The sequence below is a fragment of the Pomacea canaliculata genome, linkage group LG9, assembly GCF_003073045.1.
Source record: "Pomacea canaliculata isolate SZHN2017 linkage group LG9, ASM307304v1, whole genome shotgun sequence".
In the NCBI taxonomy this organism is placed as follows: domain Eukaryota; kingdom Metazoa; phylum Mollusca; class Gastropoda; order Architaenioglossa; family Ampullariidae; genus Pomacea; species Pomacea canaliculata.
In genome coordinates, this window is record NC_037598.1 from 7,696,910 (window position 1) to 7,708,960 (window position 12,051).

The 12,051-nt window shown below is 42.9% G+C and overlaps 1 protein-coding gene across 1 annotated transcript in view; it reads left to right on the forward strand.

Annotated features, from left to right (window-relative positions):
• The window catches only part of LOC112572131 (A disintegrin and metalloproteinase with thrombospondin motifs 9-like), a 67,037-nt gene that overhangs the window by 17,647 nt on the left and 37,339 nt on the right, over positions 1 to 12,051 (forward strand). Inside the window, exons 3-4 of the mRNA XM_025251681.1 lie at positions 6,852 to 6,996; positions 7,380 to 7,606. Of these exons, the coding sequence (XP_025107466.1) occupies positions 6,852 to 6,996; positions 7,380 to 7,606 (372 nt within the window). The remainder of the gene's footprint in view (positions 1 to 6,851; positions 6,997 to 7,379; positions 7,607 to 12,051) is intronic.

Genomic DNA, 12,051 nt, shown 5'->3' on the forward strand with positions numbered 1-12,051 from the left:
ATCTTTTTTCCCAATATTTTAGAGGGTTAAGGTTCACGATTGACGTACAAGACAATTTGTCGGCTAATTTTAATTGTAGAGAACTCACGCCATTTGCCCACATATGGGTAGAAGGATTATTTTCACTCGGTTTTTTTTTTCTTTCTCCTATTTCTACCATTAGTTTTTGTGTGTGTTTGTGCGTGTGTGTGTTAGAGGTATTTAAAAAGGAAATAGGAGAAAAAGAAGGCGGCATAGACTGCCTATAATGAAACATCCCACTGAGATGAAGATAATATCAACCAGCCCCCATTCCAAAAAAAAAAAAATCGAAACTTATTTGCATAAAATAATCATGAACCTGGGAGAGCGCACTTAAAGGGAAACAACTCTATTTCCTGCCACAAACAGAAACTTATCTGAGTGGTAAAAAGTTGTTTTTGAGCCACCACTCTTTGGCAGCCTTGCTCTTGGTGAAAATTCTTTTGCTCCAACATACCAGACATTTGAAAACCCAACTTTTTCCCCCTTTTTTACATTCCTGAATTTATACCTAACCTTACCCCTAACCTTACCCGTCCTAGCAAGGAAACCAAACGATCAATTCTCTTAGTTGGCGTGATATCCAGGACTATATTGCATTGTGTCGATAATACAAAAAAACCACTCTGGCCTTGCATTTGCTGCGCATTCTGCAAAAATGTTGTTGGGAAAATGCGCACTTATGCAGATCTTCTCAGTTACACTAGCGCAAGCGATGCTCATGTTTGTGCATTTCGTAAAAAAAAACCCGATTTCTATGCAATAGCCATTATCACTACTTTACTGATAGTAAACTAGGTACTCAACACTGGCATAATCTTTTTTCTTGAATAGTCTTATGACTTAAATCTGGGATAGTTCTCTACCTGGTTATATAGTTCTTCCCACCGCTCAGGGACTCTGTGACTGTTGGTGACTGATAAATAAAAACAAAACATTAGGACTGAATGTTTTCATCAATTTTTGTCTTTTTCGCTTCCACACCCCGAAAACTAAACTGTCTTTAATAGGACTAAGCGATATCTTGCGTCTTCTTCTTTTTAGTCAATCTAGAATTGTCAGTAAAGGAGTAATACATTGAATGTAAGAAGAGACCCAATGGGCGAACTTCCAGACAAGGAGAAAAAAGTCCCCTGCCGCTGAAGAAACACTGTGAAAGAGGGATGGAATCGAATTTTCGTTATTCTAGGATTTCTGTAATAGTAAATTCGCTGTGCCGACTAATGGTTTTCCGTTAGTATCGACACTTTTGGTGTCATGGGGTTTACGACATAGAAGGCTTGGTCACTGATGAGTCCTGCGTCCTTATATCCACTGGCACAGGAATGACTGGAATCTTTTTTTCAACCAAGAGGAACTTGCTCTAAAGCGCAGAGCGCTACTTTGGGATCGGCAGCATCTTCGGCTGTATTTTAGGCAGCAGGGTAGAGGGATGAGAACGAAGATAAGCCCGAGACTCTCCTCGTTTTCGATATTTTTGCGTTCATCAGCGGGGTGTTTCACGTTTAATCTCTTGGTGATTATAAAGGTCTTCCTGAGGTGAAGATGTAGCAAGGTGCATGAAGATGCCAGTGTGCGCTCTCGTAGTAACACGTGCATTGCACGAGAGAAGAGAGAAGAACCTGCGTCAGCATCCCCTTCAACATGCGTTCTTTGTTAGTATGAAGCAAACTACATATCGATGTAATATGTGTATTATATAGAATATGTGAATATGGACAAAGTATACATTCGCTTTTTTCTGTCATCTTTCTACTAAATTAACACAGAATTTAAAATCATTCTTTTAGTTTTAATTATAAGTTAAAAGGTAACGAACTGAGGTTTTTGCGTTATTATGCATTTTGTTTATAGTGCATTGCAAAAAAAGTTCTAAGAATTCATTATCAGGAGAAGCAACACTTAGAAACCACCCACTACCCTAATAGATTCTTAAAGATTTTAATGAGCACCTGAGACAAGTGATTTTTCTATAGAGAGCAGGTAAGCACCAGACGGGAGAAGAACTTTAGATTGACAACACCTTGTTGTTTCTTCCTGCATTGCCGAGATGTCGGTGTATTACCTGTAGCAGGCGGGCGAACTGTCTAGACAGCTCGGGATTTGCTGATTTAGCTGTATGGGCCTCGCGCCCAGTCACGCTGCACATGCACCGGTTACAGGTGTTCTGGGGGCCAGGTGGAAATAAATATTAAGAGGGGTTGTCTGCAGCTAGGAAAAAGAGTATCCTAATTCAGCGGAAAAGGAGCAAGTAAGCTGCTTCAAAGTTAACGATACCAATGCACCTTTCTACCTCTTTTTCTATCTCGCTCTCTTGGTCGCTCGCTGACCCTCGAAAAGGGAAAAGAAAGGCGGGAAGATGTCGAAGTCGTCATGTCTCTGGCCTTCTCTCTCCCTATATCTGTAGTATTTTTTTTTTCGGCCTGCTTTCTCTCTTTGCCTTCTTCTTCTCCCCCTCCTATTCTCTCTCTCTTTTCTCACTCTATCCTGCTGTGTTGCACAATCTTCTCCAAACTCTCTTGCTGACTCACGAAAATACAAGCACACCTATACGCATGCACGCACAGATACTGAAGCATGAAGTGAATTAAAGAGTGAGACAGAGAAAGAAACTGGCAGAGGAAGAGAGACAGAGAAGGGCCTGGTATAAGGGAGGGGGAAGAGATGTCCTATGCACACGTCACCCACTTGCGCACACAATACCCACAGGCGCACGCAACTACTCACGCGCACAAAGACCCTGATAAAAATCCTAGTCTGCGGATTCACAGGTGACCCCTCTAGTTGCATTTTAATGTAGCTGTCGCGGCTGATTTACGATACCATAACATAAGCTCTGTTTTCGATTACCTCGGCAAGCTCAGACGTAGAACATCTCTAGGAGCCTTGTAAACACGCAACATGCGATGTGCTGAAGATGGGGAGGCTGACATGTTTCGCTAACCACTGGAGCCCTTCTGTTGCTGCGCCTTACTTTTGAACCTGTTATGATAGAAGATCTGACGAGTTTGGAAGCAAACAGGGAAAAAATCATTAGCAGCAAAGTATGTGCTCTGCATTAAGTGGCAAAAGTGCGAACAGCCACGGTGTCCACGGTTGAAAACATGTCTGCGAGAATTAGCCCCATGACTGGTTCCCTAAGTATTAGCCATGTGACCTCGCTAATGCAGTGGAGAATCAGAGAACGTTGAAATTTTGTTCTTGTATGTAACAGTCGGCGCAGGTGGGAGCCCTGTTATGTGTGGTGTGTCCATCCTTGTGGGTGTACCTGTGTGCGTTTCTGTACGTGTGCTGGGTGAAGTCCGAAATGCCTTAAACCCTGTTTATTGTGTCGGGGGGGGGGGGTAAATGCGTTAAAGTAATATGCAGGAATTTTAACAAATGTTTGCAGTTCTCCGCAAGGCAAAGATTCGAACTGTTCAACTTTTTGACATACTGAGAATAAAATTTAATTTTTGAGGGGGAAAAATCTAAGGATTATCAGACAGCGTTCAAGGAAAGCCTTTCTCGAAAACCAATGGTTTGCTGCGTGTAAATGTATTCAGAATGAAAAAAGCAAGTCATGCAAACACAGTGATTAATACCAATGGCATGGCCAGAAATGGCTAAAACAGGGTAACAATCCAAGTCAGACGTTTTGGCGAACGGCTGATTCATCATTGATCCGTTCTGCACCACCGCTTGTCACAGAGAATGTGGCCAAAGGAAACCATAACGTGGCCTCTCTGTGGATCATTAAGAGGGCCATAAAAATAAAAGTGGAAATAAGCCTCCTTCTCTTCCTCGTACTCGCTCAACTCACGGACGAGTATAGGTGGACTGCCGTTTGTATGCCGAGACCAGCGCTTAGCCTACTACGAAGTTCTCCGCCGTTAGTCTCGGCGAGCCTAAACAAAGAATGTGACTAAACCGGAAGCTTTGTATACACCTGCCTAGTTTTAGTAGTTAATATGAAATGTGACTAAACTGGAAGTTTTTTACACACCTACCTCGTCTGAGTAGTCAACAAAAATTCTCTGCCAACATTCCAGTAATACAAGTTCGAGCTCACCTTGCGACAACTCAGTACTGTCGCAATGCGTGTAGAGAGTTACTGTCCTTTGCACCACTTGCATCCCCAACAAACACTACCATTTATTTCGATTAACTTCTGCTTACTGGAAAATACTGACATTTCGCTAGTAATCAAAATTTTAGCATGTTCAGAAACAGATTCGTGACAAAATTTGTTCCTGTTCATGTCTCTGTCTCAATGTGAGCGCGCGAACAAGTAAAATAAAAGCTGGGGGATTCTACAGCTGCACAGGAAGACATAACAATAACACGTCTAAACAACAAACGAGAACAAAGTATAAAAAGGAAGAGCAACATTTTTTTCAAACCTATTTATGATTGTTCTCTTGAAAGGGTGTCGGCGCGTTGCCGTCGGTCCAGCTACTTCCTGTTCTTTGTAAAAATACTCAGCAAGGTAGTTTAAACAGCAAACCAATCAATAAAAATATCAACTAATCGATTTATTTAACGTTAACAGCATACTAGATAAACATGAAATAGTCTTACATCCAATTGAATATCTTGTTATTATTCGCGATGACTTTTCCTTTCTCTTAACTAAACATCTTGAGAAAGAGAGCTCTGGTGTCCAGCTGACATGTTTGACAGAAGATGCTGTTTATTTATTAACGACTTGAGAGTATCCTCCCCTGCAGCGCGATGACGTAGCTGCTGGCACCACCTATCTAGAGTTCTCCGACTGAGCTTCTTTGCGTTCCTTTGTACCAACATAAAATATGATCTGAGGGACTGGAACTCACACTTTACCGAGGGAGTTCTAAAGAATGTACACAAAACCACTTTTCCAGGTTATGTGACGCTTTGGACGTTACCCATAAATTTTCTGGCTTCTATATTTGTAATGCAATCTATAGTTTTCTGGAAGAACTGGCTGTCTGTCATCCTTTCTTTTCTATCCTTCCCTTCTTTTATTTTCTTGTTCCCTCTCTCCCTCTACCCATTTCCCCCTTTCCATCTTCCATCTTGCTGCTCACTGAACGCATCATACATACCCACAATGTCTGTACGTGTGTGCGTACGTATGTGTGTACAGCTCAAATGGTCCTGATATAGCTAGATCTTGAGTGCCAAACAAAACAGAAAAAAGATTACAACAAACATAAAGAGCACGAACGTGCTACCTACTGCCCCGATCATCCACACGTTGGAACTCGTCCTCCACCTACCGATTCTTGGCTGCTGCTGCCAACTTTTCAGCTTTGACGCAGAAGATGGAGTCCCAAACAATGAAAGTTAGTGCTATGATTATATGCTGCTGTGCAAGACAAATTTCAGCGATAGGAGGGGAAAGGCGAAAGCGGGGAGGCACGCTGGAGGAAAGGAATAATCGCCGAGAAAGGCCTAGATTTCCTGGAGATAAATTTAGCTTCGAGAGAACCGCTCTCGCTGTTTGACTTTGGAACCGAACACCAGGCCACACACCCTTCCGAGAGACGAAAAGAAACAGCTCTGTGGCAAATGCTCTTTAATGACTTTTTTAAGGGACCTCCAAGAGAAAATGATTTGAGAAGAAAGCCGCATGATGGCGATGGTTGAATCCAACTAGCATCTCTGGTGTATGATTCTTGGGCCTGCAGGTACTTTTCGGGGACTGCAGCGAAGGACAGAAGTGGATGGGGAATTTTTGAGTCAGTAAAATAAAGGCTGTCTTGCATTGTTTGGGCAATAGCCTCATTCCAGTGCTGGCAATGTACACGCTCAATCCAATATCTCTCAAATCCACACAACTACTTCTTATTCTGTTCATATCCGGTGCTAGAGAGCGTTTGTTCTAAATGGACCCCCCGGTGGATAACTAATAAACCCTCGTCATGCTTTCCAAAGAAATTACAAAGATGAGCTTGAACGATGTTTTCTGACAGTCTTCCCGGCACGTAAGCGTGTTATCTTAGAGATTTATGGAGGATTTGTATGGTACACATTCGAGTGTACCTAAGCTATCGAGTGCACGAACTCAAGAAATGAATGCTTGAGAATCAAATTTATATTGAGATCGCCTGTGACGGATGTGTTTGTATCAGTAAATAAGCTTTGTCTGATTTTTCATTTTGTCAGACATGCACCTCGTCTCAGGAGTTTTGGCCAGCTCATTGAGAAAGCCCTTTTCTTAGCGTATTATCTGTTTATCGCTTAATGCAGCAGGCAGAAAGTTTTAGGTGTAACAAAGAGTTCTGTTTAGGATTTTCCTTTATTAGTTTGGAATACATCTTTTGTTTCTCATCTGAGAATACAGACAGCATTAGGGCAAACCTGTGTGTGAAGTGATAAATTTCTGTGTATGTCTGCTTTCTTTTCTGGCAGCTTTCTTGAGTTCTCTCCATCCAGAGATGTCTGACTTGAGCAAACAAGGAACTGAACCGCCAGTAGATGTAGGCGATTCCACAGCGTTCGTGAACGAGTTGCCCAGTCTCAGACGCAATACTGCTGTTGGGGCATCTGCCATAGCTTATTCTACTTTTGTCTTGGAACTCATCCAGTGAACATTCCGTACCGACGAAACAATCTCTCCTTCCCTCTCTCTTTCTTTGGGAATAAGGGATGTCCTACATGAATTCTCCATCCCCACCTTTTTCAGTATTCTGACAGATTATTTGGAGAATCTTTTGAAGTATCACAAAAACCATTAAAGAACCCATAACGCTCATCATTGACGTAAGAATGTTTGAAGCAAGTCCAGATTCAGAACGAGTGTTCATATTTTATATGCTTTTGATGTTTTGATTATGGTCCTGATGATTTCTTGCTGCTGCTTTCAGAGAGGAATCATGTACGTGAGGGGGGAAAAATATTTCATCGAGCCATTAAAAAACTCATCGGTATCTTCACCACTTCATCAAAGACCACATATCATCTACCAACCATCTTCAAAAAACAATACAGCATCACGCTGTACTTCTACTGGTAAGTGTGGCATGCTTGTGAATGAAGGATAGAGTTCCTAAACTATGTTCTTTTCGGGTTTTCGATTTAACTATGTGTGTGTGTGTGGTGTTTTCCCGATGTTCATTTGTTATTTCATCTTTCTTCTCCTTACTTTTGTTTTACTTCTGTTTTGTCAAAGTGTACTTGTTTTTTTTTTAATCGGGTTTATGTAAAACCACTTACTGATTTTTGTTCAGTCTGTCACAATCCAGTTTACGAACTAAAACGTTTTGTTTTTTATTTCCCTTTACTCATATGTTCTGTATGTTTTCTTATATGTTGGCTTGTAAAACAGAAAAGAACAAAATATTTTATAACACAGTTCGTAAGTAATTGCTTGGGGTTTTTCTATTGTCTTTCAGAAAATTACAAGCACCATCGATTGAAGCATAATATGAACGGTAGCGCTAAGAATGCTACCAATTTTACGGACTTTGTACAAAATTCCAATTATCATCATAGTCGCCACAAAAGATCTCCCGGAGTGTCCCGGGAGCACACAGTAGAGACACTCGTGGTTGCAGACAGTGCAATGTTCCAGTACCATGGATCTGATCTGCAGCAGTATGTTTTAACACTTATGTCAATAGTAAGTACCAGCAGTTCTTCTCCTCTTATCTTTATTACTCTGTTCCTGGGGGGCGTAGTTAAGAAGCGCAGGTAGGTCTTTGCCCAAGGGTAAATCTTCGACATCAAGGAAAGGGTCTTGTCTCTGGAGCTGTACAGCAGCGTCCTCCGGATGTTGCTGTACCCCGTATTTATTAAGCAGATACCCTGGGGTAAAAATGCATAAAGCAGTATCCGCGGAGTTCATAACTTCACAGACTTTTACTTAATTTTCCCAGACGGCCCCACAGAAATGACTTTCGCTTTATCAATGCGGTCTCTTGGCTCCAAAAATGTCTACAAGGACTTTGCTAGTTTAGTAAGAAGAGTGACTCATATGCATGCTCTTTGTGAGGGTGTCAATAATCGTGAGACATGCTTTTATAAGGTTCGGTTAATTATTCATAATTTAGGCGAGTAATAGCCATCCTGATTTAGGACACAAGGTCATTTAGGAGTAAAGATGACTTGGGGTCCAGTGAAAAAAAAAATACAACTACAAACACAGATGAAATAAAGACCGCAAATCCCGTGAACGTGAATGGGTTAGGCTCAATGATTGGACAACGCCTCGCTAGCGTATTACCGAAGCGCTCGCATTGATTGATGCGTTCAGTAACGTCAGTAGTTAGAATTTAAGTTAATCCATGTGTGCTTTCTTCTAAACTATTACTTAAGAATGTACAAGACATCTTGTTAGCGCGATGTACTATTTGCTTGTCGGCAACTATGAGCTTATTTTTCTGTTTGGCTTGAGTTTGCCCTTAAGAGGAATCGTAAAGAAACCAATTCTGGGGCCGGGCACCAATCGACCTCTTCCTAGGACTTTTTTTAAACCATGTCTTTGGTTCATTGTTGATGTTGTATGTGCGTATCGTCACTTCTGCCCGGGGTAGCAGCGCAGCGGTTACTGCTTGGCGGCGAGAAGGAAAGTGATGTCGGCCGCGTCCAAACCTCACCCCTTCCCCCAACAACGTGACACAGACTTGATCGTCTTCACTGGGAGGGCAAATGACTGCACGTGTAGCCGTGCACTGCCATTGCACCCACCATTACCTTTCTTTCCTTGACCTTTGTCTCTTCACGCTCACGCTTACCACCACCGCTCAGCCTATTTCCTCGTCTCCATCATCCGCTGTGTGCCACCTAGCTCGTGCTGCAAGGAACTTTTGCAATGTATTTACTCTCTGGTGAAATTTCAGTTCTGGATAAACAGGCCAAACATTAGATCGGGTAACATAAACACTGAGGTCGGGGTGGGGTGCGGTGGCGGTAAGGGGTGTTAGGTGAGATACTTTCACGTCAGAATACATGAGTAAGACGGGCGGTAAGTAAGACTTGAAGCTCGCACAGCCTTTTTCCCGAATGCTTACATTCCTGATAGACGGGGGCGTGTCCTCATGCGGACCAAACAAGGGCTAAGCAGAACTTTAGTGTTTGCAATCTTACGAAACCTTTAGGCACCAGAAGCGTAAGCAATCCCGTGAAACCTTAGGCCTCACTCTGCCAAGAGAGAAACATTTGGGTTAGCAAGTGAACAGGGTAGAAAAGATGGAGGTTGTACGGAAAGCCAAGAGGTGCAGTGAAAACAAAATTACTGACGAAGAAGCAAAGCTGCATGCAGTTAGCAGTCTGATACAGTTCTCAGCGGTGTTGTGGTGGGCGACTGTCAAAAATGCACCCTCACTTTAAACTGTATTTATACGCTGATGAGAAAAGATTGACTGTGCTGATAATCTGATTGCTTGCCTAAGGCGCGTGGTACACTTCGTTAAAAGCCGTGGGCTACTTTCAGCAAGGCCATATGCAAGTCGAGTAGAGTGCGCTGCGCAAATCAGGAAGTGGTCAGCTTGCTCTCATCAACATCTCAAATGCACAGTTATATTTAGCTCTCGCTGCCCCCCCCTCCACCTGTCATCCAAACAGTTATAACTGGAAGTCATTCTCTCCCACCCACCCGCCGCGACAACAAGCACAGACGCCGAGAAGACGTCGGCAACATGAGAGTACGCAAACACCGGAAGTCCCCAATGGTTAAAAAAAAAAAAAAAAAACGCCGCTGGCTACATGTGAACTCTGGCCATTTTGCCTCAGAAAAGTTTGGTCCTGCATCGCGCGCGGCGTGGAGATGGCATGGCTCGCACATGATGCTGTTCGGTGATGTCCGTGACATGACGTCTAATTGCAGCCTATTACGTCACTAGCCTGCTTTGCGCGCGTCTGTACAACGCGCGTCTGTTTGTAATCGCGGGTGTCTAGACGAGAAGGAAGGAAAGAGTGGGTACAGGGTGTTGTCTTTGTCCCAGAATAAGTTGCGACCTTTTGTGGTAGACGTGTCCTAAAGCCTTGACGGTAATGGTGGTCGCGGCTGACGTGCGTCTAAAATACAAAGACAGGAAACAGACCACCTTCGTGCTAAATGCCTGTTTTGCATATGAGAACTGTGAGAGAAGGAGATCCTAGGGGTGGGAGGGTGAGAGAAAGAGAGGAAGTAAAACTTATTACTACAAGAAATATTTCCCCAAATAATCAGTCTTCCAAAATAAACTTATTCCGTATATTTGGTTGAAACTAATCCATTGACGTGGTACTTATGACAGTTGTGAAATTTTTCTATGGAAAAGGAAGCAGTTGATATCACAGTGCGTGTTTGCGCACGTGTTTCTGGACGGGAATGTTCATGTATGATAGAAAGTGTGTGAGTGTGAATGAAAGAGAAAGACAAATTCTTAATTACTTTTTTTTTTTTACTGGACTCGTCTTTCTTCTACTGCTACTGCTAGCATGACTACTATAGCTCTGACTGCCTTATTCCCCCTTATTTCTCTACCCCTCTCCCCCGTCCACCCTTTGTCTCTCTCGCTCTCTCTTGTACGTTTGGTCTCATTACCATACTCCGGGGAGGTGTGACTAAAGCAATTTGTACATCACCTGACAATCGCGCCATTATGGAAGTCTATTAAAAGTGTTTCGCATGCGCGATGCGTCGTCGTCGTAGCCAGCAAGGCGTCGTGTAACCGTTAAGGGGATATCACTACGGGAATGTGTGGCAGGGGGGTGAGCTCTTTAGTACGACAAGCAGATTACATCGCTTATCACGCATGCAGCAAGTCTTCTTCCAAGGTTAATTCGTAGGGAATCGCCTTTTTTAACAAAAAAAAAATGCAAAGTTTAAAAAAAGAGTACACTCCCTTGTAAGCTCAATAAGCTAGCTGCGTCGCTCCAGACGATTACGAAAAGAAGAAGGGGGTAATGAGTGCACCCCGGTGCGCAGAGCTGTTGTCGGGATTAGCGCTGGATCCAGCATGCAGGCAGTGCGCCTGGTGTCCTCGCCTGTGCAAGGAACATTTATAGAAGCAGCAGTTACTGCCAAGCTCGGAGGTGGTTAAATCGCCTTTGAATCCACGTGTACGTGCTAGAGGCCCATGCCTGTGTATCCCTTTCGTGTGTGTTTCCCCTCCATAGCACTAAGGAAAGAGGTGAAGGGGGTGGAAATCGCTGGAGGTGATGATGTGTTTGAACATGATACCAGGAGGACTTAAACTTCATGGAGGCCTTAAAGCCATCTCGCAGCTAAGGTGATTTCTAGAAGATTGGCTTTAGATAAAGGGCAACACATCTGGCAGATTTACAGTTCCGCCCAAAGAAACTTTCAATAACTAGGAGAGAAAAACTATTATAAAATATCCAGCAGAGTGCACTTACCACATGATCAGGCTTTCTGGAGAATTTCTAACTAGGCTTTTCCTCTACTGAAAAGAGGGAAAATAACAACCTGCAATTTTTTTCAACATGTAAAAACATTCGTAGCTGAAAAAGAAGTGATTCTTGTAAATCCCCTAAATTCTTAAAATATCAGTAAAACTATATCCTGAAAATAATTATAGTCAGAAAAGTGTTATGGTACAAGACGGAGATCACGTGTGAATTGTGTAGTATCCAACCACGAGGTTAATCAGTGTCCTATAACAGTTCCGAAAGTACACCTGGTATAAAGAGAAAACAGCCGCATTATACCTGTCCCTTACGTTTTATAACACCTTAGCTTGCTACAGTTTCATCTCGTTGATTATCTCGGCTATACATAGCTGAAGCTTCTGTGTCTAAGCTTGCGCGAACTTATGAAAGAATTATGAGAAGTGAAGGAAAAACAAAAATGTTAGAGCAAAGTTCGATTCCCGAAAACAAAGTTTGGCAAAACTGTTTGTTACAAGGGGTCATTATTGCTGTCTAGACTCTAGAGTACTACTGGGAGGCAGGCAAATACCTCCGCGGCTGTCGCTTTTCCTTCCCGTCTATAGCTGCTGCACCAGAAAATTTACAAGGCGCTGCTCATTGTGGATTATCACCCACCTGTAATATGATTCCTCCACCTGTGGCGTGAGGTATTCGTCTGCTCGTTAATTGCTCACCTGACATGTCCCTTCT